This window comes from Peromyscus maniculatus, chromosome 12 (assembly GCF_049852395.1).
Source record: "Peromyscus maniculatus bairdii isolate BWxNUB_F1_BW_parent chromosome 12, HU_Pman_BW_mat_3.1, whole genome shotgun sequence".
Classification (NCBI taxonomy): Eukaryota; Metazoa; Chordata; class Mammalia; order Rodentia; family Cricetidae; genus Peromyscus; species Peromyscus maniculatus.
The window spans coordinates 14037301-14063800 of record NC_134863.1 but is presented as its reverse complement, the minus strand read 5'-3'; the positions used below and the strand labels follow the sequence as shown (position 1 = coordinate 14063800).

At 45.3% G+C, this 26500-nt stretch overlaps 1 protein-coding gene across 3 annotated transcripts in view; it reads left to right on the top strand.

The window, feature by feature from the left end:
- The window catches only part of Dgkg (diacylglycerol kinase gamma), a 209540-nt gene that overhangs the window by 16074 nt on the left and 166966 nt on the right, over positions 1-26500 (top strand). For all 3 annotated transcript variants that reach the window (XM_006985051.4, XM_016003621.3, XM_076548617.1), the window contains exon 2: positions 25231-25535. In XM_006985051.4, the coding sequence (XP_006985113.1) occupies positions 25469-25535 (67 nt within the window). In that variant the 5' untranslated portion in view covers positions 25231-25468. The remainder of the gene's footprint in view (positions 1-25230; positions 25536-26500) is intronic.

Below are 26500 nucleotides of genomic sequence, written 5' to 3'. Positions count from 1 at the left end.
CAGGTCACCTTCATTGCAAGCAGTGGACCACACCATTTTTGTACATTTTTTTTGCTCTAAAATTAACCAACCAACTTCCTAAGTTTCCCCCAATATTTATCCTGGGGTGGTGTTTTTATTCATTACTGTTGGGTCATCTTATGCTATGTTTTATGACATAACTTTCAGATATAAGTTTGTGTCACCCGCCTGTGTAGTTCTTGGTTATATGCCTTGACCTTCCTTTTCCAGAAAGGAAGCCACAGGCTAGTCCTGTGATTTTTTTTTCATAAAGGACTATTTCTTATCCCTCCACATTGGAAAGGGTCTAATGCTTCCCTGTTTTGGAGAACTTCATTCTGATTCCCAGGATCTTACAGTCAATACATCTTTGCATCAACAACAAAAAGCCTCCCCGGATCTAGAGTTCTGCTATCTGTTAGAACAGCCTCTTTTCCAGGCCATCCTGCTCTGAGCGGAGTGGAGTGGATTCTTTTTCCTCAACTGTTTACACTCTATCCTAGTACTTGCTCACCCTGATGCTCCCTCTTAGCCTTCTGTTGTCCACATCGAGAGAGGCGTGACAGGGTGTATGAGATGCCTGCCTGCTGGCAGGACGAGCTTCTGTTGACACCGCTGACTTCACTACCCTAACTTCCCATGTCCCAGAAGAGTCGTGGTGAGGAAAGCACCCCACAGTTCCTCTTGTGGCAGTGTGGACTGTGGAAAACGTTCAGTGTGGTGCCACCCATGTTTCTCAAGCCATTCTGCTCACTCACGAGACGCCCTCAGGAGTTCCACCCTTGGGTTCACAAATTCCAGCCACAAACTAATTTGGGTCCAAAACTGTGTTACCATGCAGACAAACGAATAGTCCCTAGTGCTCTTTGTAACTACGCAGACTTTGTGTGTGTGTGTGTGTGTGTGTGTGTGTGTGTGTGTGTGTGTGTGTGTGTGAGAGAGAGAGAGAGAGAGAGAGAGAGAGAGAGAGAGAGAGAGAGAGAGAGAGAGAGAGAATCACTAGGCATCTCCCATTGCCATCTCGTTTGTTTAACCAAAACAATGGACAGATTCACCGTACTCCAGCTCTCTGATGCCTTCCTCATCAGCCTCTAGACAAAATACAGTCCATGCCCATGCAAGCCCTTCCTGCAATATCCATTTCAACTCACATGTCCAGTAAGTGGTAAGTGACAGTCGAGGACCACCAGCCCAATAGCATCGTGACTTGCCACCTGGTCCCAGAATCCCAAGCATCAACAGAAAGAACAGATGAAAACACCATTCTATTTTCACGCCCTTCAGTGTCTCTGGATGGTGAGGGCCTTGAACACCTGAAAAGATACAAACTGACAGTCAACCTCGTTCTTGAGTTAGAAAATAATTGAAACTAATGGCTTCTGTGAAGGGCTCATATGCAGAGCAGTTGTGAGGACCGGAAGCTAATGCCAGCCAGCTAGGGAGCCCCGGAGGAGAAGGCACCATCATAGGAACAGAGTGGAGAGAAGAGAGGAAGCTGAGGTATACTATGACACAAACTGGAAGAAGTGGTTTCTGAGTCGCTATTGAGATTTTGGAAGGAGAGGCTCTCCCAAGTCTAGAGGATGTAGAGAGTGACATTGCCATTGGAAAAGTCCTTTTATTGTGGAGGAAAATGTGGGAGGAGGGTAGGTCTGAGAATGGATTGACTTAGGTTTAAAAGTCACAGCTGGTAAATGGCTGGAGGAATGAATAAACGAACCTGATTCCATCAGCCACAGGGTGTCTTTCTGACCAACTCAAGTCAGCATGTGATTTCACATTCTGATCAAAACAATGTCAGTCAATCAAATAAAATTATTTTTTTCCCTTTCTTCTTCTCGTGTGGGGCTGGTTTCTGTTGGCTATTTTTGCCTAGTTCAAAGTGACTTGCCCACAAAGGCCAGTCCCTGCAGCTGGGTGGCAATTCATTACATGCTTTCAGCCAGATGACTCACTCTGTTCATCTCTCAAACCTCCACTGCCCTCCTCCAGGCCCCACTCCGAAGCTGTGAGCTGGGGCTGCCACTAAATCCACCATCCTCTCTACTTTATTCATGGGTTGCTCATGAGCGTGTAGGGGAAATTTTATACTTTTTACAGCTTTATCTCTCACATCTTTTTTTTTCGTTTATTTTACATACAGACCACAGTTTCCCCTCCCTCCTCTCCTCCTGTTCTCTCTCCCTACCTCCCTTCTACCCATCCCCCATCCACTCCTCCTCTGTCTCCATTCAGAAAGAGGAAGGTCTCCCACGGGAGTCAACAAAGCATGGCACATCAAGTTGTATCTCTCACATCTTGTACTTGAAAGCATCCTCTTTCTTTCCCATGCTTTCCCTTGGGCTGAAATCTACTGTTGTTCACCTTTAGAATGGTATCTTTCATTTCCAAGCTTTTGTACATTTATGAGGGCACTCATGGCATCAGGGAATCTTGCCTGTTTCCCTGGATCTGATAATGAAGGGAAGACAGTTCCCATCCACTGACCCCACATACCAGACAAGGGATTGAAAATCTCTGTTGTGGAGTATTAGCTTGAGATTTGTTACATTTGTTTATGCTGTGGAATATTTGTTTAATGATGCAAAGATATGTTGCCTTCTTTTACGTTGCATATGTTTAATTCTGTAAAGCTGTGTTACTGTGCCTGTCTAAAACACCTGGCTGGTCTAATAAAGAGCTGAATGGCCAATAGCAAGGCAGGAGAGGGATAGGTGGGGCTGGCAGGCAGAGAGAATAAATGGAAGGAGAAGCAGAGAAGAGGGAGGAGCAAGGAGCAAGGAGTGAGGAGTGAGAACAGGAGGAGAGGAGGACGCTAGGGTCCAGCCACCCAGCCACAAAATAAGAAGAAAAGAGAGGTATATAGAACAGAGAAAGATAAAAGCCCACCGGCAAAAGGTAGATGAGATCATTTAAGTTAAGAAAAGCTGGCTAGAAACAAGCCAAGCTAAGGCCGGGCATTCATAAGTAAGAACAAGTCTCCATGTATTTATTTGGGAGCTGGGTGGCAGGCCCCCAAAGAGCAAAGAGAAAAAAAAAGTTCAACTACAAATCTTTATTATCTTTTTTTTTTATATTTGTGTGTGTGAGCACAGGTGTACACATGCCACAGTGTGGAGGTCAAAGGGCTACCTCAGGTGTATCTCCCTTTCCATGTTGTTTGAGGCAGGCTCTCTTGGTGTTCGCAACTGTGTATTCCTGTCTACTTGGCCCACAAGCTTCCAGGGAGTCTCCTGTCTCCACTCCCATCTCTCCATGAGAGTGCTAGAATTATAACTGTGTGCTGCGGGGTTTACACAGGTTCTGGGGACTTAAACTCATGTCCACATGCTTATGGAGCAAGTCTTACCCACTGGGCCATCCGCTCACCTGCCTTTGTTTTCGTTAGCCCGACAGTGTTAGGTAACAGATACTCCTCCCACGCTTCCCGATGAGGAAACGTGGTTTAAGAGATTGGGACACTGACTCATCCTTGTTGGCCTCAGCGCTATGCTCTTTCCTGTTTCCTGACAGATACTGACTTCCAGTTGTAGCACAATGTTGGTTCATCGGTCACCACATCAGAACCAGTACAAGGGAGCACCTGTATAAAGCCTTTTGTATCTCAGGTTCCAGCGTGCACACCATCCACGCTGGACAGCACCCCCTCCCCAAGAAAACCCAGACACACACTTCAATAAATAGGGTTCATTCATTTGGAACATTCAGGAGAAATGATGCAACATTGCATTACTAATTGGGGACTCCATTAGCTTCATTTTAACTGAAGTTGAAAGTATAAGAAAAACATAAACTCTTCTTCAATTAATTTCAATTTAAGAGATTTGCAGGGGGTTTGTTTTTTGGTTTTGTTTTATTTTAAAGAAATATTTATAGGATACTTGTAGCCTTGAATGAATGTCTTAGGAAACGTGGAGGTCAAAACTTCCCACCCACCCGGTTTTTTGATGTTTTATTATTTACTTTTATTTTCATATGTTTTTATTAAAATATAATTACATCACTTTCCCCGTTCCTATTCCTCCCTCCATCCTTCCCCCTACCTTGAATTATTGAAAATAATTCTCACCGGGTCCCACCCCTTGACAAAGAACTACAGATAACAAATGACTGCTAAGAGAGGGAGAAGTAGCCTCTCCCAAGGCGAGCCCCCCACCCCCCAGCCCGGATTCGCTTCCCAACACGAAGCAGTCAGCCCTGAAACCGTACACATACAAACAACAAAAATGGAGGCTGCAGTGTTGAAGTTTGATGTCAGCGCTGATGACGGTACACAGGCCTTGTCTGCTCTTCTCTGTCAAGTGTGTCTGGTCCCTTTGCACACCCCACTCTCCTTTCTCTGAGCCCTTTGCACACACTGTTCGAATACCGTGGCTCCTGTGGAAGCACCGCGACGTCCTCAACAGACTGTGCGTCCACTGGAGACCGAGGTCATTCCTGACTCATCCTTGCAGCCCATGGTTCCTGCTCAGACCTTGGTACATGTACAAGCACCCTTGTTTTGATACACACTGTGTTAACCAAACTTTACGGGAAAGAATAGGATAAACAGAGGACAGAATTGGATCTCAAGTGGAGGAAAAAAGTCCTCTGTGGTACTCAAAATAACATTCTAGTGTAGAAAAGCTGAAGGAGCAAACAATCCATTTATTTAACTAGAGTGTGCATCCTTGCATGGTCCACAAGCAATATACACATTCACAAATAATACTCATCAATTGCAAAAGTCATAATACACATTGTTCATATGTAACTCCACACATAATACATATACTTATGTCAGTACTCCTGTGTACACGCAGTAATTGTTCAGCCCTCAAGTGAATATTCTACATTTCCTCTAGAATTTTCCATGTCATTAAAAGCAGTCCTATAAAATGGCACAGCGTATCCTCTCATAATCTACCACAGCTCCTGTGTTTCTCTTTAAATCCCCTGCTCCACTGCTGACCTTGCTGGTAGTGAGGCCTTGGCCGGTCATCACTCTCCCCTGCTCTTTCTCTTCCATACTCAGCTAGACCTGTGGGATTTGTTGATGACACTGTTTTGTTTTAATTAAACACCACCACCACCAACAACAACAAAGAGCCTTGGGTTTTATTTACTTCCCAGTTACTTTGTTTTGTATTTCTTTTTATTTTAAGATTTATTTATTTTTATTTTATGTGCATTGGTGTTTTGCCCGTATGTATGTCTGTGCGAGGATACCAGATCCCCTGAAACTAGAGTTCCAGACAGTTGTGAGCTGCCATGTGGGTGCTGGGAATTGAAACCCAGGTCCTCTGGAAGAGCAGCCAGTGCTCTTAACCAGTGAGCCATCTCTCCTGTCCAGTTTATAACAGCCTTCTTTAGTTTATTTAGATTGCTTTTGCATTCCTTTTCCTATTGTACGAGTTGGAAGTTTGATTCATTTGTGTTTGTGGGAGACTGTTTCAATGGCTGGGTGGGTGAGTAGATGGTGTGTGGGTAGGTAGTGGGTGGTTGCTTAGATGGTTGGGTGGGTGGGTGGATGATAGGATGATTGGTTTTGATCTACGGTGTTTTCTAAGAAATTTGTTCAAGGCTCCAAGGCTCCTTCAAGCATCTCTGTAAATAAATTGTATATCTTCTAAATCAATATGTAACACTTCCAAGTTTTTCTTTTATTTTTAAGCAAGAACTTCCTTAAGAACGTGTGGAGATCTTTCTTAGTTTCCATATTGCTTCCGTGAGACTGATACTCAAATCCTTAGGTGGAGGCTGCCAGACAAAAGAAAACTAGTTTCCCTGAGAGATGCTCTTGGGTGGGCCGGGAAGAGAGTTGTCAGTAAAATGCTTGCTGCATAAGAATGGGGACATGAGTTTGGATTCCATCACTCACATGAAGCAAACAAAGGAAAACCCCTGCCATCCCAGCCCTGAGGAAGTGGTGACAGGAAAATCTATGGGGCTGCTGGCCACACCATCCAGCTGAACTGTTGAGCTCCAGATTCCGTGAGACACCTGGCCTTAAAAATCAAGCGGAAAATGATTGAGGAATCCCTTGATGTTGACCTCTAGTCTTCATACACATGCATGCGCGCACGCGCGCGCGCGCGCGCGCGCACACACACGCACACGGTATTACCCCCTGTGAAAGGGAAAGGGGAGGACTTGGCTAAGGGAGAATCTGGATGGTCCTGTGTTGTTATTGTCAGTTAAGAAGAGGAAGCCAGACTCGCATACCACACAGCTTTCTATCAGTCTGCAAATGACGTGAGCAGCCCAGGAGGGGGCGTGGTCCCGGAGGGGGCGCGGTCTTGGACTCCGAAGCCTCTTCTCAGTTGAAGCAATTGCTGAAAAGGGCAGGCAGAAAACAGGCTACCAGAAGCTCCCTGGAGCAAAGTGGTGGGGAGCAGATCCTTTGGATCAGAACAGTTCGTCGCCTACTGAGACCGTTTATGGTTTAAGACTTTAACTAGCTTTTGGTTGTTGGCTTGTAATTTATAAAAGGCATTTTCCTCCGTGCGTCTTGCAAAATTTTAAAAACATGCTTTTTTTCTTAAGCGATGTCAGGGTATTTAATTTTTACATATTTAACAAAATGTACTTAGCAAACTGAGATGGCGTGCTTGCAGTTGTTGGAATTTTTGCTACTGTAAATAACGCTGCTGCAAATATCCTTGGCTTGAAACCTTGCGGTGGTTCTGCTGTTCCATGTCGCCTGTATGCTTTAAGATAAGCCCACAGAGCTAAATTTGGTGAAAATTCATCTTTGGGGCTATCTGTTTGCGCTATTTGGGTAATTTACCTCCACATCAGCAGCGGCAGAGCTGTAGTTTCTTGCTTTCTTGCCCACAAAAGTATTACCTGTTTTTAAATTGTTAACAATTGGATGGGTGGTAATAGTACCTTGTCCTGTCTCTGGTTAATGAATATAAAAATGTGGGACTCTCAACCTAAGACGGTGGCATCATCAGCACCATGTCTCACATTCTAGATGGAGAGTGAAATTACTGTCGAAAGGCATTTAAAGCATTATTTATTTCGCTCTTTGCTGTTATCAAGCGAGGAACTTGAAACCTGGAGGATGGAAGTAACTAACTGCTCAACCCCACTCTAGAGAGTGAATCCCAGAACTTCAGATTAGACCCCAAAGCGCCAGGACACACTACAGCGTCCTCTCTAGTTTGCTGGGAGGTGAATGTGCTCTTCCTTCCCTCTTGAATCTGTGGTTTTGAATGGGGGATTCATGAATCACCTGAGAAATTTTTTTTTTAATTTCGTACTTTATTCTAATGGCAACATTTAAAATTCTTGTGGATATGTTTGCGTTTTCTCGATGGTGGTCTCCTGCCGAACACTGTCGTGTGACATCAGTGACCCTATTATCTTTTTGTATGACAGAGTGGCAAAGAACAGCCTCCAGCGTCCGATCACATGGATCCATCAGTTAACAGCTGCATGACCTAAAGCGTGGTTTAACATCTGTGCTTCAGTTTTGCTCTCTTTTTATTTGTTTATTTTGGGTTTGGTTTTTAGAGATAAGGTCTCGTTGTTTAACCCAGGCTAGCCTGGAGATCACTACAGAGCCTAGGCTGGCCTTGAACATAAATTTCCTGACTCAGCTTTCCAAATGCTGGGATTATATGATGGCACCAGTGTGGTGGGCTTCGGATTTCCCATCTTTAAAATGAGCATCCTCGTGTCTCTCTCAGAGCGTGGTTTCATGCACTCAACCAAATGCAATACGCAAACTGTTTAGGACAGTCCGGCCCACGATAAAGGTATTTGCTCATACTGGATTCTAGGTACCTTAAAGTGCCTAGATCAATGGTTCTCAACCTTCCTAATGCTATGACCTTTTAATACAGTTCCTCATGTTGTGGTGACCTCAACCATAAAATTATTTTGTTGTGGGCTAGACAGATGGTTCAGAGGACCTAGGTTCAATTCCCAGCATCCACAAGGCAGCTCACAGTTGTTTTTAACTCCAATTCCACAGGACCCAGCACCCTTACACAGGCATACAGGTAGGCAAAAACACAAATGCACATAAAAATAAAAATTAATTAATTAAAAAATCATTTTATTGATACTTCATAGCTGTAATTTTGCTACTGTTATGAATCATAGTATAAATATTTGATATGCAGAATATCTAAAATGTAATCCCAAAGGGGTCACGACCCATGGGTTGAGAGCTGCTTGTCTAGACTGGGCCATACAAGAACAAGTCTGAGGTAGGAGTAAGGTGAATGCACGCCTGAGTTTTCTTGTCCATGGTGCTGAATCATCACTGCACAAGTGTCCATTAGAACATTGTTGGTTCTACCAAGTTGCTGGGAGAAGAAATGCCTCTCCTTCTGTAAACTAAATCTTGGGCTTCTGGGGTGCGCCAGAAGATCCATTGCCAGGCAATGCACAGTGTCAGGAAACCGTTCATAGCCTTTCTACATCTGAGAACCAGTACAGATGCTGGGGGGGTACAAGCTGCTTCATGTCCAGGCAGAGGTGGGTTTGGCTGCCTACAAGGTCAAGTGCCCTCATAATACCTGAAAAGACTGGAGAATCACATTACTATAGACTAGATAAATGGTTGCTATTAATGTGAAGAATTGAACACAGAGGAGGAAAGGAAGAGGGATGTAGACCACAGAAAGTCAAGAAGGCAGAGGAGAGATGAGAACACAAATCACAGAGTGGTGGTAGACCGCCTGTAACTCCCCCCGAGCCGAGGAGCTCATGTAGCCTCAAAGACTGTTCCAGATGTGACTGCTGCCACTCCAGGGTGACCACTGCTGAAACCCAGACACACACACATCGCATCGCTACCACCACGCTCCTGGCTGCTTTTTACAACCCCAGTCTCCTTTTCTACCCACTCAAGCCTCATGCTTTAGGTGCAGAGCTTTTCTGGTCTTTCTTCCTGAACAGTTCTGTTTCTCGTGTGTGTGAATGAACGGCCAGCATTGATGGAGCTGTCGTTCTTCTGGCCTTCTGGGGACTTTCTGTTTGTTTCTTGTCCATTTACTTCGTAGTAAGAAATTGTTATCATCTATTCTATGCCCTTCCTAGATGACATGTTTGTCACAAAGTGTCACAGAAGGGGTATTAAAGAAACAAATGTAGAGTAGGAGAAAAAGGAAATTTCTACAGGGAACACAAGTCATAGTGAGACTTTTGGAAGCATGACACGGTGACAGGTTTCTGGGCATCTAGAAAGCCCTGGATTCCAATAATGTTTTTCCCCCTCAAGAAAGTGTGATTGACGTGGGAGACCCAGACTCTGTCTGCCCAGGGGCCTTGTGAGAAGCGCTAGCTCCAGGCATTCTGGCTCTTTCCTCTCAGCCCTGCCCCTTGCATCAGTAGAAAGCAGTGCTTACAGATGGGCATGTTGCTGAGACACGCTGAACTTCTCAAGGCCTTTAAGTTTCAATAATTCTCTTTTCCGGTGTGTTTCCAGGCAGTGCTGTTGCTGCAGGTGTGGGAATCACACTTTAGAAACCATTAATGCCAAACTTGCTTTGACAAGCAGAAGCTTTGTGAAAATGGTGCTCAGAGCAGCCATGTAAAGCACACGTCAATATTATTGTTGTGCCTATCTTGAAATCGCAAATAACTTGTTTCAAATCACACAGTTGTAAGCCAAGATTTGGTTTCTGATGTCTCTAGCTCCAAGGCCAGACTTATGCTTGATGCGTTGGACATGAATCTCCCTTGACACCAGGTATGACTCTAAAGAACTTTTCTGATGTGCCAACTTCCTGGAGGAGGCTTCTATCCATGATCCTTTCCCAGCAGCCCTCAGCCCTAGAGTCTGGAATCAGACCTTCCCACTGTTCTTGACAACCATTCTTCATCATGGTACTACAGGGTCCTGTACCAGGCTTTTTCTTTTGGGTCACCAACCAGCTCCCAAATCATAGCACAGAGACTTATTATTAGTTTTGAATGCTCAGCCTTAACTTAGCTCTTTTCTGGCTAGTTCTTTTAACTTAAATTAACCCATTTCTCTTTATCTACCTTTTGCCCTTCACTGCTTCTTGTGTCTGGCTGGTGGCAGGTGCTTGGCTTCTTGTCCCGGGTGTCTCCCTCATTCTCTCCTCCTCATCCTTCTCCTCTACCTCCTCCTCCTCATCTTCTCCTTCTCCTCCCCAACCTAGATTTCTCCTCCTGTTCCTTCTCTCTCCCTGCCATCCCCGCCTATCCTTTCTCCTGTCTAGCTACGGGCCGTTCAGCTCTTTATTAGACCAATCAGGTGCCTTAGGTAGGCAAGATGAAACAAATGCAACACATCTTTACATAGTTAAACAAATGCAGCATAACCAGAAGTAACACACCTTCACATAAAGTAATATTCCTCAGCATAAGCAAACGTAACACATCTTTGCCCAGTTAAAATAATATTCCACAGCAGCACCCCATGCATTGAAGCTGAATGAACACTCCCCTAGGGTTCCCCACCAGGTCAAGAACAAGGGGTTGTTGGCGTCTCATGTTTTGCCCACCAACCTCCTGCATATTTTGCATTCTACTCCACTTTTGTGTTCATCTGTGATGCAGTTTTTCTCCTTTACTAATAGCAGACCTCTGGGAGCATGCTGTGGTTTTGCCTCTGGTCTGTCTTACCATTTGGGGATGAGGTTGCTGGATCTCTGAACATGGCTTTGTCAACAGCTTCAGCACTGTGCGCAGAGCCAGCTGCTTACATATTCACCCAGAGGTGTAAGGGAGAGATGGTGAGCCTTGAAATCAAACAGACTGAGGTTCAAAACCAGTCCTGCCACTTACTAGTGGGGGAACTCTGAGCCTGTCCCTACAGCTTGCAAACTAGGCATAAAACAGCTTCCTGGCAGGGCCTGGTGAACTCTACAGACAACGAGAAAGGCAGCGGATGTGTGGTAGGCTGTTAATGGGGCTCGCTGCTATTATCATTTGTTGTTTCAATGATTTATTCGACAGGTGCACAAATAAATTAATTAATGACAAGCCCTTAAGCTGTGATGCCTCTGGGCCACACACACTGCCATCGGCAGCCCCTGGAGTAGCAGTCTCAACCCCCCCCCACCCCAAAAGAAAAACCCCAAAATTGTCCTGTACCAGCCCACCCCGAGACTCCCACCCTGTACCTGGGCAACTTGGTTCAGGCTGACAGGTTCCTGCTACCATCGACTGGAGATGCCCACATTTACTACGATGCCACAAATGCAGTACCTGCCCCTCAAATGGAAGAAGTCCACTCTGGATTCTTGTGAATAGCATATAATTCCAAAACTTTTAGTGTGTGTGTGTGTGTGTGTGTGTGTGTGTGTGTGTGTGTGTGTGTGTGTGTTTGTGTGTGGGGCAGGGGGGTGCTCCATGCTGGTGCTCTACTAAATGAATTCTTAGATATTACTCATATTTGTTATTCATGAACTCAAATTAGCTCATTACTGAGTTCCCTGGTGGCTGTAATTCAATTATCCCTGAAGTCAAGCTACCTCTCAAGGCTCCAGAGCTTCTGCCCCCACACTGACAGATGCCTAGAACCCTGTGACCTGGGGAAGACCACACTGGGATCATTTCAGGGTCGGTTCTGTTTTGAGTTGTTGGTGGTTTTCAGCTCTTCTTGTGGCTGCTTTGAAATGAAGAATTATAGCTCATTTGACTTCCTAGCTATCATTCAGCCAGTGAAGGCTATTCCGTTAACCCTACTGCAAGTAGTGATATTTGCATCACAGCTATTTTTAGCCTATAATTTTCCAGTTACTAGGTTTTAAGACACGAACAAGTTGCAGTTTGAGATCAATAATGCAAATTCATGCCAAGAAGATACATGTGAAATTTGCTCCCGGAAGTGCTTATGGAACTGTTTGGTTATGTGACTGTGTAACTAACTACTCCAAAATGTAGTGGCTCAACAATCACTTTATTAATCTGCATAATCATATGCACTGGGGATGCAGACAAGGTTTAGCAGGAACCAGTTGTCTTTGCTCCATGGGGTTCTTGCTAAGGCTATGAAACCCAGGGTGGCTTCTTGCCTGGCATGCTCATGGCTAACGCAGCTTTTGTGACTCGGTGAATTGTTTGCCTGGGGTCTTCATATTTCATCATCATTCTGGGCTCCTTGGTTCTCTGTATGCTGGTAAACCTCACTCTGCCCCTGTGGTCTTCCCATGTGGTCTTTATGAGGTATCTCCAGCCCTATGTGGCTGAACTTCTTCCAAGGCAGTTTGGCAATCTCAACAAGACAAAAATGGAAGCCACTGGCTCTGGTCAAAGCTTCAACCTGACAGTCACATATTGTTTCTTCTGTATCTTTGTGGTTAAAATGGGTCACAGACACAGTCTAAACTGCAGGGAAATGAATTTAAAAGGCCCTAAAATAACAGGAAAAGTGGTTAGTGGGGCATACCACTTTACCAGGCTGACAGTAGTGGCAATTCATTTTTGAATCAAGCAGCTTAACTACTTATACTATTGAGTAAGCATAACAAATAACCAAGTTATGTTTGCAAGTTGTAGCCTAGAGCCCTGATGTACTACAAGTTTATAGGTCGTTATTTTAATACAAAACTGTGTATCAGCGCATATTTTTATTATGAGGTCAGCAACTCCTAATGAAATTATAAACAATTTTACTCCAACTCATGTCTTTGGTTTCTCTTCAATTCTTTATCATTCTAGTCTCTCTGCAGAGATATGCAAATAGATATAGATATGGTAAGAGCTTTTGTTCCATGCAAATCATCTCATTTAAAAGAAGTTGAGAACTGCTTTTTAAATAGTCAGAATATGAACCTCCTTAGATCTTCTAGCCAGAGCTAGAAGTGGACAGGAGACTTCCTTTCTTCCCTGAAGGAATTCAGACTATTGAAGGAGAGATATTTGGTTAATGCAATAGGGAAAAGTTCCCGCCTGCTGCTATTGAAGGGCGAAGATGCTATTCCTAGTCTAGACCAAGCCTTTTGAAGGACCTTCTTAGTGTAGTACCTGAAGCGAATGGCTAATATGCTAGCTAGTTTTTATGTCAACTCAATTCAAGCTACAGTCATTTTGGAAGAGGGAATTTCAATTGAGAAAATGCCCCCACAGATTAGTCTGTGGGCAAGCCTGTGGAGCATTTTCTTGATTGACGACCAATTCGGGAGAGCCCAGCTCACTGTGGGTGGAGACACCTCTGGGCTGGTGATCCTGTACTGTAAGAAGACAGGCTGAGAGAACTTGGGGAGCAAGCCAACAAGCAGCACTCTTCCATGGCCTTTTTCGTCCTGGGGTCTCACAACAATGGAGCACAAACCACCAAAGTCTATTCAACCAGAAGTAAACTTTACTCCAGAAAAATAAAAATTAAAATTAAAAATAAAAATAAAACCCTGCAGGGTACAAAAGCTTATCAGCTAGCTGAGACCACAGCCAGTGTTGGAATTCTGGGGCTGTGGCAATGGAGGCGGGTACCGGCCCCCTTTCATGGTGTCAGGCATGGGGTGCATGTTAGGAGTCATGTAGGACCATCAGGCATGGGATGCATGCTAGAAGGAACGTAGAAACAACTATTAAAAGTTAACTTTGGTCCAGGCAGTTGTTGGCTATAGAGGCAAGAGGGTTAAAAGTTGACCCCTGGCTGTTGACAGAGGAGCTGGCTGTAAAGCAGACAGCTATAGTTAGCAGATAACCTTTAGAGCTGATGACTGTCGGTTTTCATCTCTTAAGCTTATAAAATTACATTTCTATATTCCTGGACCCTTCAGCCTCTGCATTGATTCCTGCTTTCAGGTTCCTGCTTTGAATTCCTTCCCTGAGTTCCCTGGATTACAAACTATAAAATGGAATAAACCCTTTCTTCCCCGAATTGATTGTGGTCATGGCGTTTTATTTCAGCAATAGAAAATCTAACTAAGTTAGCCAGGTAGGAGCCGAGGTTGATGAAGAGGAAGTAGCAGGAACAGAAGCTAGAGTGGAGGCAGCCATCAAGACACGGCCTTGTCCTGAGTCTGAGAAGAGAGAAAACCATTGATCTCTCTAGTCATTTTTCCCTTATAAAAATGGCCTCACTGTGGCTTCATTATAAATCATCAGATGCAATAAGTAAGCTCGCCCAAAACGATGTCATCTTCATGAACTGATGTTTTTAAGAGCGTGAAAGGGAGATGAAGAGGTGTTTATTCCTGAATAATTGGGTGTAGCTGATTCATTCGGATGAATAGAGAGACCCGGGGTGCAATTCAATACACGTTGAATTGCCGCCTCCTTTTGACTTATAAATCCCATGCTGACATCTGTACAGAACAAATAGAGTTTGAACCAGTATACAAAATTGCAGAGCTAGACTGTGTGCTAGAAACCATTACTTCCACCCCCTCGTTTTATAGACAAGGAAACCGAGGCCTGGGGAACTGAAACAATTGCCCAGAGCGGCATACCTCAATGACAAAGTATTACGCCCATCCAAGTCAGACAATATCCAATCTGAGTTTTATTTAGAAAATGCTGCTAAATTTTAGGAAAGATTGTTTACACGGACAACAGCCTCGATGAGAAATGGGTGGGCCGGTACTGAGAGAGGAATGTGGACTGGTGGAGAAAAAGGAATCTATCATGGACTAGCTGTTGTCTACCGAAGAGTAGAAGGTGCAGGGGGCCAGCCTGTGGGATCCAGCGGAGAGTTGTTGATCAGTGGTTCCGGCCTTACCTTTTCCTGATGGAAATGGGGAACAAAGAGGAAGGCGCCTCCCACTGCACAGCAGGGTTCTGAGCTATGGTGGAGCAGTGAGAGCTTGTTATGGCAACAACATGTCTCCACCTCTCTCAGGAGCATTGGCTCCTTCAGGACACAGCCGAACCTGCGAGCCTCCTTCAGTCTTGTGCTCTCTGCACATGTCTGCATCACTGTGCATACATCTGCATGGTCACTAGCCGCTTGGCTGTGTGTCCCCACACAGGCCAGTGAGCCCCCAAAATATAGAAACACAGTGTTCCATGGAACACAGCTGAGAGAGCAGGTAAACTGGCTGAAGAAGCTTCCAGAAACTCTCGAGATTAAGTGGCCCTCTAATCCGGGCAGGCGGGTACTGGTTTGCTGTGGGAAGAAAGTCATTAAAAGGCATTTGGAGTACTCAGCAAAGAAAGGCCTGACCTGGGAGTCCACTAACTGGTGTTTAGGGGGCACAATTGTGTGCCTGGCATTATGCTAGGGCAGGGAGTAACAGAAGGTGAATTTGACTGGAACATGTAGCTAGAGTTTCCCTGCCTGGCCCACAGTCAGGACAAATCTCTGTCACCTGCCAGTCCCACAGCCGCTCAGACCCAACCAAGTAAACACAGAGACTTATATTGCTTACAAACTGTATGGCCGTGGCAGGCTTCTTGCTAACTGTTCTTATAGCTTAAATTAACCATTTCCATAAATTTATACCTTGCCACATGGCTCGTGGCTTACCGGCGTCTTTACATGCTTTTTGTCATGGCTGCAGCTGGCAGTGTCTCCTTCCGCCTTGCTGTTCTCTCAATTCTCCTCTCTGTTAGTCCCGCCTATACTTCCTGCCTGGCCACTGGCCAATCAGTGTTTTATTTATTGACCAATCAGAGCAACAGATTTGACATACAGACAATCCCACAGCAGGAACATACAGATTTAAAAGATCAGGGAGCTGCTCTCATGAGTGAAGAACCTTCTGGAACTCAGAAGCTGGCCCTTTGTCCTGGAAGTTGAGGGTTCTCTGAAGAGTTTTAGGCAAGACTATGCTGGAGTGTTGCAGTCACACAGGTCCTACATGGGGAGGCTCTTTGTGAAGAGATTTGGGGCCATTCATGGGACACACTGTGAAAACAACATGTAAACAACAGTCTAGAGTATGGGATATGAGACGCCTTGCACTCGCCCTTTGTGAGAAATTAAACCCACAAAAGGTCAGTGAAGGAGGAACATTTGAGAGCAGGTGGAAATTGGATGAGAAATGGAAGGGTTGAACAGCGTAAACGGAGTTGGGATTCCAGACTTTTCCATATGAGCTTTATGTACAGTTTGGCCCCTGGAACCCACCCAAAGAAGATCCCACAGGAATGAAACACTCAATGACAAAGACAAACAGAAAGTAATGGGAATGGGACAGTGTTGCGGAATGTTACTTTAACTAGACAAAGGTGTGTTACATTTGTTTATGCTGCATTTGTTTAAGGATGTAAAGATGCGTTATGTTTGTTTATGCTGCATTTATTTAACGATCTAAAGATGTGTTGTTGTTTTACCTTGCCTGTCTAAGGCACCTGATAGGTTTAACAAAAAGCTAAATGGCCAATAGCAAAGTGGGAGAGGGATGGGTGGGGCTGGCAGACAGAGAGAATAAGTAGAAGGAGGAATCTAGGCTCAGGAGAGAGAGGAGAGAAGGAGAGAAGGAGGGAGAGAGAAAGGGAGACTCCGGGCCCCGCCAGCCAGGTAGCTAGCTGCCAGACAGACAGACATGGAGTAGGACATACAGAATGAAAGAAAGGTAAAAAAAAAAAAGTCCCAAGGCAAAGCACAGATGAAGAGCAACAGGTTAAAATAAGTTATAAGAGTAGCAAGAAACGAGCCTGAGCTAAGGCCACACATTCATAACTAATAAGTCTCGGTCATGACTTGGAAGCTGGTTGGTGGCCCAAAGGAAAACCTGCTACAAGATAGATTTTTTTTCAGAGCCTCTTTGGAAATCAGTATTTTTGACTGGTTGGTTGAAAATAAAAGAACTGTAGACAAATCACAAACTCTGTTTTCCACAGTCATGTGACCTAGTAATTCTAGAAGTACTGCCTCTGTGTTTTAAAACTTAACAAATTAGTATGTTTTAGATCATGGAAACAAATATTGCTGGGAAAAGGTTTTAAATCTGGGATGAAAGAAAGTTAAAATGGAAGGATAATGTGGACCAGAGTTAGAGGCCTGAGTGTGAACTTTGGTGATGAACAGACAGACAAATAGTGTCTTCTTTAGAGTTTCCATTGCTGTGATAAACCACCATGACCAAGAGTAACTTGAGGAAAAAGGGTTTATTTTGTCTTACATCTCTCAGGTCACACTCCATCACTGAGGGCAGGAACTCAAGGCAGGAACTGCTTACTGGCTGGCTCCTTATAGCTCGCTCAGCCTGCTTTCTTACACAACCTCAGAAATACAAGAAAATGCCCACAGGCTTGCCCACACACTGGTGGCGTTTTTATCCATCGGGGTTCCCTTCCCAGATAACTCTAACTTGTGCCAAGTTGACAGCAGAATAAGCAGCACAATTATTCCCTTGTCAATGTTACACACCAGTACATTACTACTAAACCATAACCTTTTCTTTCTTGTTAACCCCAAGGTCTCATATTAATATCAATCTTACAACATAAGTCATGATATAATCTTAAAAGTCCTACAGTCTTTCAAAGTTCAGCTTCTTTAAGGTATCAAAAAATTTCTTTAAGAATCCAAAGTCTCTTAATTGTGAGCTTCTACCAAAAATCAAAAATATGTTACATACTTTTTAATGCTAGGAGAGGAGAACCAGGGCACAGTTGTAATCAAATCAAAACAATACAAAATTTCAACAGTGTAAAAAGTTCAGTGCTTGACACCTGGGAACCACTCATGGACTTCTAGTCTCCAAAGCCTGAGCAGCTCCACCTGCTCTCTATGTATGCCCTCTAGAACATACACTGTAAGCAGACATTTCTTGTCCTGACCACCTGGTCCCAAATAATCACACAGAGCCTTATATTAATTGTAAATACTCAGCTGATAGCTCAGGCTTGTTACTAACTAGCTCTTACATTTTAACTTAACCCATATTTCTATTTATCTATGTTTTGCCACGTGGTTCATGGCTTTACCAGTCCTCTAACTTGTCTTGTTTCTCCTGTGGCTGACTGGCATCTCTCCTGACTTGGCCCTTCCTTCTTCCCATCATTCTCAGTTTGGCTTTCCCACCTAACTTCCTGCCCAGCTACCAGGCTGTTGGCTTTTTATTAGCCAATGAGAGTAATACATATTCATAGCATAGAAAATGATTGTTCCACAGCAGCACATAGCTTGTCTCATAGGTTCAAGCCAGCTCCATCTCATAGCTGATCCTGTCCTTGACAGTCATTCTATGGGACTAGTATCTCCAATATTGTGGGATCTCCACAGCAACTGAGGCTGCATCTTCACCAGTGGTCTCTCTTGGCCTCTCTTCAGGGACTCTAGCCCTGCCACACAGTGCCAAGCCTCAGCTGCTCTCCATGACCCCTTCCTGCCTTCAAAACCAGTACCACCTGGCTTACTCTTACACATTACCGAGTTTGGCTGCCGGCATGAGATACAGCCTTGGCCACCCTGCACCACACTGTGTGCTGATCCTGAGGAAATACTCCCAGAATATTTCACCTTAATGATACTGGTCTCTTCTCAACCACAACTGATTTCTCAGCCCCAGCTAACAAGTTATCAATTCTCCATTAAAGCAAAGATTTTACTTCAATAGAGCTGGCTTCTTGTTCATCACAGCACATTCTTCAGCCCTGGCTGATCAGAACCACACACTCTTAATTCAAAATATCACACAAGGGACCAGTAGTTCATAGCACTGGTTTCTTTTCCAGAAGACCAGCACCCATATGTCAGCTCATAATGCCCGTTCCAGGGGAATCTAACGCCCTCTTGTGGCCTCCCTGGGCACTGAATGTATGGGGTCCACAGGCATACATGCAGACAAAACACCCAAACACATAAAATAAAATTAAGGCTTTTTTTTTAATCACATGAATGACCCTGATAGAGTCTTGCTTCCCTCTGAAACTTCACAAGCGAGGCCTCAATCATTTTCATCTTTCCACATTCCTGTCTTCCAGACTCCCACAATCGCTCATTAAGCACTGAGCACACTGTGGCTTTTCCAGCTCAAAGTTTCAAACTCTGTCCACAGTCTTCCCCAAAACAACCTGGTCAGATCTGTCACAGCAATACCCCATAAATCCAGCACCAATTTCTATCTTAGTCAAGGTTTCTATTGCTATGATGAAATTCCATAACCAAAAGACACTTGAGGAGGAAAGGGCTTAGTTCATCTTAGAACTCTGGCTTGCTTCCCACGGTTTGCTCAGCCTGCTTTCTTGTACAACCGAGGACCATTTGCTCAGGGGCAGCACAGCCTACCATGGGCCAAGCCCCCCCCCCCCACATAAATTTTTAATCAAGAAAATGCCCCACAGGCCTTTCCACAGGCTAATCTGGTAGGGACATTTTCTTAATTGAGATTCCCTTCCAGATAACTATAACTTGTCTCAAGTTGATTTAAAAAAAAAAAAAAAACTAACCAGGACAGATAGACAAATGGACAGACGTGCATGTATTATTTACTAGTTCTGCCTTTGATACAACCAAGATATAAAGACAAACCTCAGTGAACATACTTACTGTCCAAACCTTGCTTTCAAATACCCTTCACTTAATGGAACCGGGGCTCCATGGAGAACTAGGGCTGATGCAATCCAGATGAACCATAAAAGTTTATACCACCAAGAACTAAAAACATACTCAAAGAATGCAGATGTATGTTTAAAAACAGGAACCACTTAGAATGAGCTTCTACTGTTCAAATCTGGGACAGTTTGAGAATCCAAACCAATAAACCCACGGAGTGAAATAAGTGCCTCTAACCATAATTAAAAATATTATATTCTAATTCAATGTGCATTTTGACTTAATATATAACTATTTACTACTTATACAAATGTATTTATATATACTACATTTATTCATACATTAGTATATGAACATATGAATATATACTGTGGTATATATTACTGTATAGTATATGTAAATACTATTTGCACTGATATAATAAATTCATACATCTGCTGCTATATATGATGACATAAATAAAGGATGGGGAAGGCTTTTCCTACCATAAACTCTTGATTAATACAAAATGAATGATTAAATTATAAAGCCATTATCCTCCCAATCATCTAGTCAAGAATTACCGTTGGGCACTGAAAGCAGTGGATAAAATTTTGATGAGTAGTTACAAGATTACAATAACCTGGAGAAGGATGAGATCAAGTTCAGAAACCTGAGGCACAGCAGAAACCTTCCAACTGCTGTCCGCAGATCCTTGGGCCGTATTGCTAAGTGCTGTATCTGCAACACAGTGAAAACCGTGTGTGTGTGTGTGTGTGTGTGTGTGTGTGTGTGTGTGTGTGTGTGTGTGTATTCATCGACAATTTCACACCTCTACATAATGCAGTTTGATCCCATTACCCTGTCACAGCTCTTCCTATGCCCTTTCGAGCCCTGCATCCCAACAAGTCTCCCTCTTAGTTTCATGACTGGTTTTTTTTTTTTTTTATGACCACTGAGTTTAATTAGAGTTTCTTGAATGACCATAGGTGGAGGGTTATTTATTGGAGCACGGGCAACTTGCCAGAAAAGACACGAGTGAAGAAAATGACTCTCCTCCCCCAGCAGCTGTTAACTGCCAACAGCCACTTCATCTAGCGCGAACTTACGGTTATAAACATAAATATTTAGAAGGTAGTCTGACTACATGTCAATTTAACAAAACAATAAAAGTGGGTTCCTTGCTAGAAGATGTGACCTCCCCAGCCATGGGCTTTTGACCAGGTTTATAATACGGGGCACGAATTCTTTCTTGTGGAGCAGGTCTCAAATCCAGTCAGGAAGTGGTCAAATCTCCCCATACTAGTTGTACGACTATGGCGTCACTGGGCACATCTTGCCCGGCACGGTGTTGGTGTAGTCCACAAGAAGGAAGAACATTTGGTGACAGTTCTCTATAGAGGCCTGCAGAGCTCCTTCTGACACTGTGGAAGCTAGCAAACAGAGAAAAGGCTTCTGACTCAACGCTAGGTTGATTTGTTTATGTCCTGCAACCAAAGTATGTGGTGACTTCAGAAATGGGGTTTCACTGGCTAGTTCTGATAGGCAACCAAGAGGAGCGGCAATGGCCTAGATTGCCTGGGGGGCTCCTGTGGCCTCCCTGACCAGTAATGCGAGGAAGTGGTCTCCTACCCCTGGGACTGGTTATTCCCTGATAACCTGTGACTTCTGGGAGCAGTACTATTCGCTAGGAAAGACACCTCTATTCAAACTTCCTATTAAATTTGTGTTTGCATTTTTCTTTATTGATTGTGTGTATGTGCATGGGTGGAAGCCATGAGGGTAGCTGAGGGTTGGTTCTCTCCTTCCGGCATCATCAAGATTGGCAGCCAAGTGCTGTCTCCTGATGCTGGGCCATCAAAGCAGCCCAACCGCCCCACCCCCAATTAAACCTTCCCGCCCCCGGCGTTCACCCTCCCTTTCATATCAGGTGTTGAGAACAGTCATTTTTATTGACTATGGCTGCACTACAGGCATTGTACTGGAGGGGAGGATTATTTGTGTATTGACCCAATCATAACACCAGATACATTTTCCCCCGGTCGTCTCCTCATTTTCAAAAGGAAAAAAAAAAATCCAAGAATTGAGAAAATCGTCTAGCAAACTGCCAAACAATCGATGAGAGGCAGAGCCCGGAGCCGATTCCTTCCTTGCTTCCTGATGCTGCAGCGGCGTTGTTCTGACTTTCTGACTTGCCGCCCCGTCTCTGCGTCCTCTTAGAGTTCTGTGCTTCCGCGGTGTGCAGAGCAGGGGAGCCACAGAGGCACGCTTTCTTTTCTGTTCTGTGTTGTTTGAGACAGGGTTCAGCCTCACACTCACACTCCTGCCTTAGCCTCTGGATCCCGGGACCGCAGGCACGGACCCCACACGGCTTACTCACAGAGGCATTCCTAAACAAACATGGCGGTGGTTCATGTGCGTTGGTTTTTGTTGTTTTCACCCTATTTACCAAGCACTTAGTTTCCTTTTCCTCATCTATTAAAGAGACAGCGGCACAGTCACATGTCACTTAATTATGGGGACTCAGACCTTAGATGGTTTCATCATTGTGCAGACGTCACAGAGTGCACCGGATGGTACGGGTCTGTTTCTTAAGTAGCCTCCCTAGTTCGTAACACGGTCATTAATTATCTCTATTGACGGAGCATTATGCACTACACATGCTTGTGTGTGCTATGCTTTTCTATGACTGACAATGGGGTAGTTGGTTTTTTTTTTTTTTTTTTTTTACAGTCTTCACTACAGATAAGTGTGGAATGTACTAGCTATTCCAATACGAAAGCTGGACTGTTACCATACCACAGGGATTTCTGAGTTCCGCTGTAATCTCTTGGGACCACCACTGTCTGTTCAATCCACTGTAGCAGGAGCGTAACTGTTCTTAACGGGCATGCTCATATGAGGACTAGACCAGGTCATGAGGGTAGCTGAGTGTTGGTTCTCTCCTTCCAGCGTCATCAGGATTGGCAGCCCAGTGCTGTCTCCTGCCTAGCCACCAAACACATGACACAGTGTCAAATGAGTGTCCCCTAGAGAAGTGGTGATCGTTCATTTCCCTAGCAGGTTTTTAAAAGCCATTGCTCGCTTTTGACTGACTGATCATCATGGATTCGAACCTCAAGAGGCACAGAAAAGGTCCCGTGTAGGCAACAGGACACACTGACGGGTTTTATTAGCAGCATGATCTGGCTGGCCATGGGAAAGAGCTGAGCAGGGGAAAGAGTAAAAATCAGCGAAGGGAGGAGCAGCAGGAGGAGATGACGGGACCTGGGGTCAGGAGAGGACTGTGTGGTTGGGAGGAGGGAGCATGGGATGGACAGCCCAGCCCAGGATGGCTGCTGGGTTTGACAGGGGGGCGGGCAGAGAGCTTAGGCTGGCCTGGGCAGCCTGAGTAGTCACTCTCCAAAGGAGAAGCAGGTGAAGGCTACTGGCGGGTGCTGCCTAAGGTAATTCCGAACATGGAAGAGTCTCGAGAGCTGGTTGGAGGGTCATACCCGGGGACAGGATCTGAAGATCTCTGAATGGTCAGATCCAGATCGAGGACAGGGCTCTCGGTGCTAGGGAGTCGCGGAAGCTGTGTAGGAAGTTCCGTGGGGAACAGAGGCAGGCTGAGGAGTCGCAACAGTGCTCAGAGCGGGCAGAAGAAGATGACGGAGACTGAGAGCGGGAACTCTCGGGAAGGCCCGCAAGGGTCGAGGTGAGGTTTCCTGCCAGGAAACAGGATGGGCAGAAAGAGAACTGAGTTCAGAGGGACTGGGAAGGACCTGTGGATTTTGAACCTGTGACCTTTCAGAGGAGCAGATGTTGGAAGTGAATCTAGACTGTCAGTAGGTGAAGGAGGACCCTGGCCTTTTTAGAAGAGAGAGATCACTATGAATGCTTCCAGAGATGCAGAAATCTCACCCCCTGGCCACCTTATACCACTGTCCTATCCCTCAGGCTAGTTCAGCCCTCCCAGGCAGGCCTGCACCAGCCATGACTACACATCACAGTAGAGAATCTTACATGTGTCTCCCTTCTGGGACCTCCTTCCTTTATTGCTAACACACTTGGGCCTCCTCAGATTGGCCCTTGAGGTTGGCCCCGGAGTAGACTTTATGGCATTAGCACTCTGCTTTATTCTTTTGTAACATTAGAACCAGTTTCTTTTCTTTTCTTAAATTATTGTTATTAAGAGATTTTCTATTCATTTTACATACCAACCACCGATTCCCCTGTTCTCCCTCCTCCTGCCCCCCAGCTTTCCCCTCCAACCCATTCCCCATTCCCACCTCCTCCAAGGCAAGGTCTCCCATGGGGAGTCAGCAGAGCCTGGTACATTCAGTTGAGGCAGGTCCAAGCCCCTCCTCCCTGCACCAAGGCTGCACATAGTGTCTCACCATAGGCACTAGGTTCCAAAAAGCCAGCTCATGCACTAGGGACAGGTCCCATCCCACTGCCTGGGGGCCCCCTAAACAGTTCAAGCTAAACAACTGTCTTGCTTATCCAGAGGGCCTAGTCCAGTTCCATGGGGGCTCCTCAGGTATTGGTCCACAGTTCATGTGTTTCCACTAGTTTGGCTAGTTGTCTCTGTACTTTTTCCAATCATGGTCTTGATATCTCTTGCTCATAGAATCCCTCCTCTCTCTCATTGATTGGACTCCTGGAGCTCCACCTGGGACCCGGCTGTGGATCTCTGCATCTGCTTCCATCAGTCACTGCATGAAGGCTCTATGATGACAGTTAGGGTATTCAGCCATTTGATTACCAGAGTAGGTCAGCTCAGGCACCCTCTCAACTATTGCCAATAGTCTATGGTAGGGTCATCCTTGGTTAAGAGCAATGGTTGCTCTTCCAGAGGTCCTGAGTTCAATTCCCAGCAACCACATTGTGGCTCACAACCATCTGTAATGAGATCTGGTGCCCTCTTCTGGTGTGCAGGCGTACATGCAGATAGAACCAGTTTCTTTACATATCTTCCTCTAAGGCCAAAGGTTTACCAACTTATTTCTATCCTTGACCCAGAATAAAATATGGAAATATATGCAGTGTGTGCATGTGAATATAATTGAAAGGAAAGTCTCCTGAAACACAACATACCACGGTGAAAGCATTTGCATTTGGAACATTATTCCTTTCTGTCCTAATCTGTTTCAGTCTTTAGATGCTGGTCCTGGCCCACCCGAGTTCATGATATCACTCACAAAACTGATTTAATGAAATCTACAGGGATATGGAAGGTTCAAAGCAAAAAGCCTCAGTGTCCTTATCCCTCCAACTCCCTTTGCCCCCAGAACCTGTACCTCGAGATTGACAGACGCTCCCCTAAGCCTTTACTGGCTCTGATAACTGCCCTCCCTGCTCAAGCTGCTCGCCTGGAGCTTACCATGGACCAATAGCTGAGGAGCCCTCATGGTACTGGACTAGGCCCTCTGGATAGGTGAGACTTTCACAGCGGCCCACCAGTGCAGTTAGAAGCTGTGTAGTGAGATTTGGACATCAAAGAAGGAGAAAAGGCTCCCTTCTCAAACCAGCTGCATAGGTTACTTACTGTTCCAGGAGGATTCTGGGAGCATCTAACAGCCAGGAACATTTCATTTTGTGCCTCTGGGAACCTAACCGTGGAAGACATCCCCAGTGTGAGAAGTATGGCCGGCCTGCTGCACAGGCCCGTCTTCCCCCTGCCACTCAGCCAGACCATGGAGCAGGGCTGCCTTGTGCTGGCTGGCTTCTGTTCCCTCTTCAGACCTCCCGGAAGGTAGACAGGCAGACGGCACCGTCAAGAAACACTGAATTATTGCCCTCTGTCAACAGAGACTGGGTTGGGATTCTTCTCCCACCCGCCCCCCGACTCCCCTGCCCCATCCTACCTCCCCCATCTCATTTACAATGGCTTTTCTGCTTTCACCCAGGAATTGCCAGGATTTCAGGATTCCAGGCCTGGACTACAGCAGGAGTATGTTGCCTGAGGAGTAGCAGGAGTCTTTGTCAGCTGCCGAGAGCTGCCCACAACTGTCATCGACCGAGAGCCCTAGAAGTCTTCTGAAGGCCTGCGTATCTGCAATGAGCCAGGCCCTGAGCTGGGCCCTGGCTTCTCCCTGGTGAACAGCACTCCACCCGTGGCCTCGGGCAACCACACTCCACTGAAAGATGAGTGAAGGACGATGGGTCTCTCTCTCGTCAGAAGAATTTGATCAACTCCAGAAATACTCTGAATGTAAGTGCTGGCGTTCCCAGACATGGGGTGACTTGTCTTCTGGGAAACGAGTCCCAGAGGGCAGAGTTAGTGCAAAGCCATGGAGAAAGAGGCTTGAAAGCTACAATCACTTGATAACACAGAATTCGTGCTTTCAATATAAAGATACAATCACTCGTAAGCTCTTATAAATAATCCACACTTGCCACAGAATCTGGAGTGCACACAGGAGAAAATAAGGCTGGTTTTAAAACCACCAGTGCATTCAGCAAGCACTTCAGAACCCACAGCTGTGTTTGGCTGAGTTCCGCACCTTTCTTCCCAGGCCTGTATTGTCCACCTAACAATATTCTAGCATTTTCTCGGGCCAATTACCCCTCTAAGCATAGTTTTGAAGGGCAACAGGTGCGTGGTAAAGCATGCTCCGTAGCCACTGACTTCAATCCATTCATGTGTTTTGAAATCAGAGACTGAAATTCTGACTTGTGCCTCTCCCTGAATTTTGTTCTGGAAAGGCCTGGGCTTTCAGTCAGGACTCTTAACTTCTCGTTTGCTGTGCCCAAGAACCACTTCGGCATGAGGTCACAGTAGAGCAGATGTCCATGTTCATACTAGGAACATACAGCTGTGTCTCCCACAAGCCACACCTAACCCTGACAGGTGATCTGAATCTGCTGGTGTTTTAGAACCCGGTTCTCCTTTCTAACCTCAGTGGATTTACAGAAACTATAAAGTGTTGACTGGGAACAAGGGTAAATTCAACTGAACTCAACCTGCTCTTCAAGAAATGAAAAGAAGCACAAAGACAAGGCCTAGCCTAGGGCGAACAGAGTCCTGCTCAGCAGTAAGATCCGTGCTCGAGACACAAGCAGAGCACAGATCAAAGACTCAGAAACACAACGTGCTCTGGTACCTCTGGTTAACAGTGCGTACAAAGGCCCAGGAGCCCAAAGAGAGGAAAGCAGTATGGTAGACACTGAGGTGAT